The sequence below is a fragment of the Prosopis cineraria genome, unplaced genomic scaffold (genome assembly GCF_029017545.1).
Source record: "Prosopis cineraria cultivar Desert tree isolate PC_DT_omini unplaced genomic scaffold, ASM2901754v1 PC3, whole genome shotgun sequence".
Lineage (NCBI taxonomy): Eukaryota > Viridiplantae > Streptophyta > Magnoliopsida > Fabales > Fabaceae > Prosopis > Prosopis cineraria.
Genome location: NW_026555334.1, coordinates 33,465,087 through 33,472,561, shown reverse-complemented (window position 1 = coordinate 33,472,561; position 7,475 = coordinate 33,465,087). Strand labels below are relative to the sequence as shown.

At 35.8% G+C, this 7,475-nt stretch overlaps 2 protein-coding genes across 3 annotated transcripts; both read left to right on the top strand.

Annotated features, from left to right (window-relative positions):
- The first annotated feature begins 203 nt into the window (after window positions 1-203).
- LOC129306867 (uncharacterized) lies at window positions 204-2,026 on the top strand. Its single transcript, XM_054947637.1, has 5 exons — window positions 204-436; window positions 519-568; window positions 674-797; window positions 902-1,009; window positions 1,261-2,026. The coding sequence occupies exons 1-5, from the start codon at window positions 256-258 to the stop codon at window positions 1,896-1,898; spliced, it is 1,101 nt and encodes a 366-aa protein (XP_054803612.1). The 5' UTR covers window positions 204-255; the 3' UTR covers window positions 1,899-2,026.
- A 1,697-nt stretch (window positions 2,027-3,723) lies between these two features.
- LOC129306527 (uncharacterized) lies at window positions 3,724-7,170 on the top strand. 2 transcript variants are annotated; one of them, XM_054947167.1, is made up of 10 exons: window positions 3,725-3,910; window positions 3,996-4,262; window positions 4,410-4,576; window positions 5,099-5,197; window positions 5,326-5,394; window positions 5,467-5,607; window positions 5,690-5,779; window positions 6,493-6,660; window positions 6,751-6,829; window positions 6,905-7,170. In XM_054947167.1, exons 1-10 carry the CDS (start codon window positions 3,844-3,846, stop codon window positions 7,030-7,032), a joined length of 1,275 nt encoding a protein of 424 aa, XP_054803142.1. In that variant the 5' UTR covers window positions 3,725-3,843; the 3' UTR covers window positions 7,033-7,170. The 2 variants fall into 2 exon arrangements, with proteins under 2 accessions (XP_054803143.1, XP_054803142.1); XM_054947168.1 differs by lacking the exon at window positions 5,467-5,607 and having other exon boundaries at window positions 3,724-3,910.
- Window positions 7,171-7,475: the final 305 nt, after the last annotated feature.

Genomic DNA, 7,475 nt, shown 5'->3' with positions numbered 1-7,475 from the left:
ATTAGAAATTTTCATCATTACCATAGTCTACCCAGGGCCCGTCCATGTCGTATTGGCTTTTTAATCGTGGATCATATCCGAGCGTTTCCAATCATTTTCTTAGCAAAGTCGGAACCGCGTGGGCATGACAGACGGAGCAGACCAATGACTCTTCCCCATAATGTGGCGAGGTGAGCGCCACTTGCCTTTTTATAACGCCTCAAGCACTTCTGACTTGAGTCTTGAAACGCTGCCCCTTTCTCTCTCGTTTTTCATATGAACAAAATGTCCAACTTCTTTGTTCTCCTTTGTCTCCTCTTCTTTGCTGCTTCTGGCTTTGTTACTGGATCTGTCGAGAACAAGATTCGCATATACGAGCTCAAGAAAGGCGATGTTTCCTTGAAGGTCACTAACTGGGGTGCTTCCATTCTGTCTCTGGTGCTTCCTGATAAGAACGGTATGTCCTCTGTTCAATTCAAATCTTCAAAAGCTTGGGTTTTTCATCTAATTTTGCAACTTACTCTGTGATCTGTCTTCAGGAAAGCTGGGCGATATTGTTCTTGAATATTATTCCATCAAGGATTACACTGTATGTTCTCTTCCTCTGTGATTTCTCTTCGTTTCTATTTCCTGATGCTTTGAGTTGTTTTTCGGGGTTAATAACAATGCGAGTGCAAACACCGAAATTATGCAGACGAACACAACGAACTTTGGTGCTACTGTCGGTCGGGTTGCTAATAGAATTAGAGGAGCTCAGTTTACTCTTAATGGAACTGTTTACAAACTAGTTGCTAACAGTGGAAACAATACAATTCATGGTATGTGTAGATTGTTGTCCTTCCTCTTCACAAGTACATAAGTTACCCTGATTGTTTGGTTTATTTGGTCCCCATATCTCATAGACATACCGAAAAATGACTAGGTGGAGCCAGAGGTTTTGCTGATGTTGTCTGGAATGTGGAAAGGTATCAAAGAGATGGTAACAGTCCAAGCATCACATTTAGCTACCACAGCGTTGATGGTGAACAAGGTAAATTCAGCTACGGTGCTTTACTTTGAATCCCACGTCACTGTCAAGATATGGAACTCTGTGAAAAATGCATGTGATTTGAATCCAAAGAATTGGTCTTGTGATAAAGGCGAAAGCACCGAGAACTTTCTTGTAAATCCTCTAATACCAAAAGGGGTACAAGAGTGCTAGTATAAACCATGAAGATAAACTTTTCTGTGACTCAAATGAAATATGAATATCATGTGATCTGTATTTGAATGGTGTTGCAGGATTTCCTGGTGACCTCATAGCAACAGCAAACTACACTCTACTTGGGAAAGACCAATTGAGCATAACTATGAAAGCGAGAGCCTTAAACAAGGCCACACCAGTGAACCTGGTGAACCACGTGTTTTGGAACTTGGGGAATCATAACAGTGGCGATATTCTGGGCGATGTGGTGCAGATATTTGGATCCAAAATCACAGCTGTTGATAGCAAAAACATTCCCACTGGAGAATTCACATCAGTGAAAGGAACCCCGTATGATTTCCTGGAACCACGCACTGTTGGAAGCAGGATCAACCAGTTGCCTAAAGGTTATGACATCAATTACGTGCTTGATGGAGAAAATGGGAAAATGAAGATGGCAGCCAAAGTGCATGATAGCAAGTCTGGGAGAATGATGAAGCTTTTCACGAATGCTCCTGGTGTGCAGTTTTTTACTGCTAATAGCCTCAAGGACGTGAAAGGGAAAGGCGGGTTTGTGTATCAAGCTCATGCAGGACTGTGTTTGGAGACTCAAGCCTTCCCTGACTCAGTGAATCACCCTAATTTTCCTTCAACTATTGTGACCCCAGAAAAGCCTTACCGGCATTACATGCTCTTTAAGTTTTCCACCAAGCCTCCCTCAGCCGTTTCTACATGACTTGGCCTTTGAACATTCTCTCCTTCCTTGTGTAACTTGCTAATCAGTGTACTAAGCATTCAGCTCCTGATCAGTTCACCAAAATTGTGGTTCTTCAAAATGAATAATAAGAAACTATTTTGCGGTTATTTCCTAAGGTGAATGACAATGCTACATTGTGGTTGTAGAACTGGTGGCGTTTCATCAGTTTCAAACTGTTGCGTTAACTTAAAACTTGCTTTATATAAAGAGGCATCTGTGGCTCGCAGCTCCAATTCTAAATAATGCCACTTGATTATGGAATATTCTGCATTAAGATAACTTCAAATAACTCTGAAATATATCTTTGAGTTATCGAAATCACAGCTCTTTTCTACTTATTAATTATTAATGTGTACATTTTATGATATTTCATATAACGTCATAATCAATTGCTACGATATAATTAAAATCATGTGAAAATCACATTCATCAATTCCTTCATTAAAAATTACAAGAAAATTAATATTAACATTTTGAAATAAAATAAAAGATCTGAAATTTTTACCCAAAAAACAATAATCAGCATTTAAAAAAAAAGAGAGAGCTATCCATATTTTGGCATACAAAATTACTCCCTCAGTAAAGAATATAAGGCATTTTTTAAAGGGTTAAATGTTAAAAAATATAAGACATTTTAGGGTCTGTTTGGTTTTATTACGTTTCACATTCAAAAAGTAAAATTTCACTTTTAGAATGTTAAAAATTGTTTAAGTAAAACATTTTAAAAAAAAGCACATTGTAAAAGCATATCTAAATATTGACTAAAAATGAATTTGAGAAATATAACTATTTGTAGCTTTTAAAAAGTAAATTTAAAAAATAGAATGTTATTTAATCGTACTATCTAAGTTTAATCTCTTATATTTTTATTGAAAAAATAGTTAATTATTAAAAATATAATTATCATTTTAATAATAATAATTAGGCATCAAGTTTTAGCATTATAAATTGAATAATTAATCATGTTAATTTGTAGCATTAATATATAATAAAAATTATAAATATTTATCACATTTTTAAAATTATAAATTTAAAAATTATAAATAACTAGAGATCAAGTTTTTAATATTATAGATCAAATTTTATATTATTTAAAATTTGTATCATATTTTTCAAATATTTTAAATATATTATATTTGTATAATAAAAATTATAAATTATCATAAATTAATATTATTTTTAGTAATTATACATTCAAAGGTACATTTTACTATCATAATCCAAACAACTTTCAGTATATCAAATTAATTTTTTAAAAAATATATCTAAACACAAATTTCATTACAATAATTTATTTTCATTAAATTAACTTTTTTTAAATAAACTTTTATCAAATAGACTTTTGACAAAATAAAAACTAAACACATACTTAATATCTTAAGGTGTAATTATTATATTTTTTTAAAAATATCCCTAATGAATAAGTCATTTTATTTTTTTAGAGTAAAATATTATATAAAATAGAGATAAATATAAAAAATAATATTAATTTAAAAATAAATAACTATTTTATTAAAATAAAATTTGATTAAAAATATTTTATATTTTTTTAATAGAAAAGGTATAATAAAGTTCTAATAAGATTTTCTTACCCTCCCACACCACATCACATGGGAGATAAAATGACTAAAAAAAAATTCTAATGATACAATACTAAATTAATTTTTTTTTAACTATACATTCTTTGATATCTAAATTAAAAAATAAATCTAAATAAAAAATAAAAAAAATTCCATTTTTTTTTTAAATAACTATGCGGATTGAAGTGAAAACCATTAAACTACCAGGGTGTGCTACAGTGACAGTGAGGCCCGTTTTCTGTTGCTGATGTGGAAGCCTATCACTGGTCAATGGTCATTGACAAACGGAGATGAGCGAACCGACGATCCGAATCCCTCATCGGTGAACAACACCGCCGCAGAGGATGTCGACGCTCTGGAATCCAGTCATTAGCTTCCAGAGTCAACTGCCTTCCTTCACTTCAACTCCAGGTTCGCTCCTTGCGCCTCTCATGCTTGTACGATTCTTGACTATAACAAGGGCATAATCAGTTTTGTTCACATTGATGGTTATCAGCAAAAAATTGGAGCATAAGTGGCGGAAACCCTTGGTACAACTTCGATTCATTGAGTTCTATTCGTTCTGAGAAAACCCAGTTGCGATATAATCGTTGTTTGTCAATGACTTCTTCCCCTGAGACGTCTTTTTTGGGCACTGGTAAAAAATCGAAGAGAGTATGGATTTGGACGAAAAACAAGCAGGTCATGACGGCTGCCGTCGAGAGAGGATGGGATACTTTCATTTTCTCGCCGCAGCATCGACATCTTGCTACTGACTGGTCGTGTATGTTCTCTGAGTTTTTATTATTTCGTTTCGTTATCTAGAATGGCGAACTCCTCCCCCTCATTTGCTATTTTGGGTCTCATGATCATGTCAATGAAGCAGAGTGTAGTGTGTTGAATACCTAAATTTTTTTCATGATCGGAACAGCTATTGCGGTAATATGCCCTCTCTTTATCGGCGAGGGAGAGATTTTGGATGGCCAGCGTAACAGAGTTGCTACGGTTTTTGATGTTTCAACTCCTGAAGAGTTAGAGCGACTTAGGCCTGAGGACGAGCTGGCAGAAAATATTGCGGTCAACTTGTTAGATTGGCAGGTATGCCGATCGCACTCTGCGAGAATATTAATCATGTTGAACTTTCATTTCATGTCAACCGTCGATTATCTTTGGAGATAACTGTCTGCTTTGCGTCAAGATTAACTTGTCTATCATAACGATGAGGTGTCGCTGAAATGGGATATTTTGTTAGGCCATGCTAGTTCTATCTCATGGTTTTACCGAGCTGTAAGATCTAAGTTATAAATCGTCATTTGCAATCAATAATTTGTCGATGTGTTCTATAACTTTGGCAATTTGAATTTGTTTGTCTTATGTAAATTATGTTTATAGACTCTGATCGCCTTTCGTAAATCTTAAACTGTAGCATGATCTGATTTCCAAATCATGTTAGCCGCATCACGTATATCAACTGTTGTCTTTTCTCCCTTGACATTGTCTGATTTCAATTTGATGCAACAAAAGTTTGGTCTGTCTTTTAAAGGCATAATAATCATTATCCTTAGATAATTGGCATTTATAATTATAAAATGCTAATTGTCTTTGTCTGCCATTGCATAGGTAATACCAGCAGAAAATATAATTGCAGCATTCCAAAGCAGCCAAAAGACAGTGTTTGCCATCTCCAATAATCCATCTGAAGCTCAAATCTTTCTTGAGGTATATAATTTGACTAATAAATATTCAAAACTTTCAATTGGTCGAAGCTCAGAGAGCTGGACATAGTTATCTGTAATACTCTTTGACAGCTAACTTTCATTTTGCAATTGCCCCTTTGGATTTTGTAGGCGCTGGAACAAGGGCTAGGTGGCATAGTTCTGAAAGTAGAAGACGTTGAACCTCTTCTTCAGTTAAAGGTAAATCTGTAGCTGGGTGAAACCTCTTATAGTAATGAGGCTTGGCCTCTTATTTTGCTCTGAAACTTTCAGGAATATTTTGACAGAAGAAAAGAAGAGAGTAATCTGCTAAACTTGACCAAAGCCAGTGTCACACGTGTCCATGTTGCTGGACTGGGTGACCGTGTTTGTGTTGATCTCTGTAGCCTTATGAGACCTGGTGAAGGACTTTTGGTACGCGTCCAATTTCTATTAATAATTATTGCTGAGCTAATTTAGTAAAATTGCCATTCTTTTATGCAAGTGCCTTTCATAGGTTGGATCTTTTGCTCGAGGATTGTTTCTTGTCCACTCAGAATGTCTGGAATCAAATTACATTGCAAGCAGGCCTTTCCGGGTGAATGCAGTATGTTCTATACTCGAGTCTTCTCAAGACTGCTTAAAATTCGTATGTTCATAGTCAATGACCTTTGGATACATTTGCTTCTCCTATCATCAGAGATTCAAAGCAAACGGGTGTAGTTTGAGATCAAATATCAAAGGTTTACATGGTGATGTGTATACTTTTCACCTTCTAGCATGAATCAAACTTTGTAAGCTGGTCAACAATGCTCATAACTTGTGTCTCGGTGTATATGTATGTGTACAGCTCTATCTAAAAATGAAATAATGAAATGTTGCTATTGAATGTTGAGCAGTTTGCTAAACCTGGGTTTGTCTTCTTCTCAAGCCTGACTCTGGCCAAATTTTCAGAATGCAACTATTGATCACCTTCGTTCTTTGTTAATTTTACTATGATTCATATCTTAGAGGTCCAATTTCAACTATTCAGCGATGTACGCAAAACTTGTTTTCTAATAGGTGACCCTTTCTGACTTCCATCTCCTAACTTCATTCCTTTATTTATAGCCTATCCACGTGCCTGGGAAGTGAAAAATTATGGTTTTTTCTTATTTCTCTCTTGCATTCAAATGTTTTGGAAATCCAAATTTTATTGTTAATTTTATGGTCAAGAAAAGTTGCGGTGAACTTTTTAGGAAATTATTGGTTAGTCACCGTGATCAATTTTTGAATAACTACACAAACCGTATTGACCAAGTGCATTTCATTTCATAACAGGGACCTGTACATGCCTATGTTGCTGTTCCAGGAGGGAAAACATGCTATCTGTCAGAATTAAAGGCGGGAAAAGAAGTGATAGTGGTTAATCAGCTGGGCCAACCACGAATTGCAATTGTTGGGCGAGTCAAGATTGAGACAAGACAATTAATTCTTGTGGAGGCCAAGGTTTGTGCATGAACATGGAAATACTTGATAAAACTGTTTCTGCAAATGAGTAGACAGGAACTTCTGCAAGTAATATTGTTCCTTTTGCAGAGCCATTCTGATGACCAGACTATCTACAGCATCTTTCTGCAGAATGCAGAAACAGTGGCCTTAGTCGGTCCCCCCGAAGGTAATAATTTTATTCACTGTTTCCTGCAAGTTTGAGTTATTTCTCTGCGAAGCTTTACTTGTGAATTATTTTCAGGAAATACAGAATCGAAAACAGCTGTTCCTGTGACCTCTCTTAAAGTCGGAGATGAAGTTTTGTTGAGAATACAAGGTGGGGCTCGACATACAGGAATTGAAATTCAAGAATTTATTGTCGAGAACTGAATTCTTAACGCTATATATTTATATGTTAAATGTCCCAAATCCAAAACCCCATCTCCCGTCATTGTCAAGGAGACAACCAAGTTTCCAATTCCTCAATTTTAAAATCTATAAAATCTGGAGATGTGAGACTTTGATGCATGTAGGATTGCGAAATAATTGCAACTGGAAAAATTAATTGCGAAATAGTTGCAGACAAGGGACGCTGTGGTGGAGGAGCAAATTTTGTGGGTTAGATGTAAATTGGCGAGCGTATTGTTTTGTGAGGTCTGAAGCGAACAACGAGGCAACGAGTGGACCGAAGCCTCCCCTCGGCAACATGGGTATTGCTCACCATCGCGCTACATGTCAAGGGCATTTCGGGCATTTTGAATAGATTCCCTCTCTGGAATCCTCATTCCTCCCACCTATGGAATGGGTTTTCATGGGAGATTGGTCTGGCCAAC

Bases quoted from the DNA above. Each gene is read 5' to 3' on its own strand.
- LOC129306867 (XM_054947637.1), top strand. From the start codon at position 256: ATGAACAAAATGTCCAACTTCTTTGTTCTCCTTTGTCTCCTCTTCTTT. The intron at 798-901 runs GTATGTGTAGAT...AAAAATGACTAG, and splicing joins TGGAAACAATACAATTCATG to GTGGAGCCAGAGGTTTTGCT. The intron at 1,010-1,260 runs GTAAATTCAGCT...ATGGTGTTGCAG, and splicing joins CAGCGTTGATGGTGAACAAG to GATTTCCTGGTGACCTCATA.
- LOC129306527 (XM_054947167.1), top strand. From the start codon at position 3,844: ATGTCGACGCTCTGGAATCCAGTCATTAGCTTCCAGAGTCAACTGCCT. The intron at 3,911-3,995 runs GTTCGCTCCTTG...GATGGTTATCAG, and splicing joins TTCCTTCACTTCAACTCCAG to CAAAAAATTGGAGCATAAGT. The intron at 4,577-5,098 runs GTATGCCGATCG...GCCATTGCATAG, and splicing joins TCAACTTGTTAGATTGGCAG to GTAATACCAGCAGAAAATAT.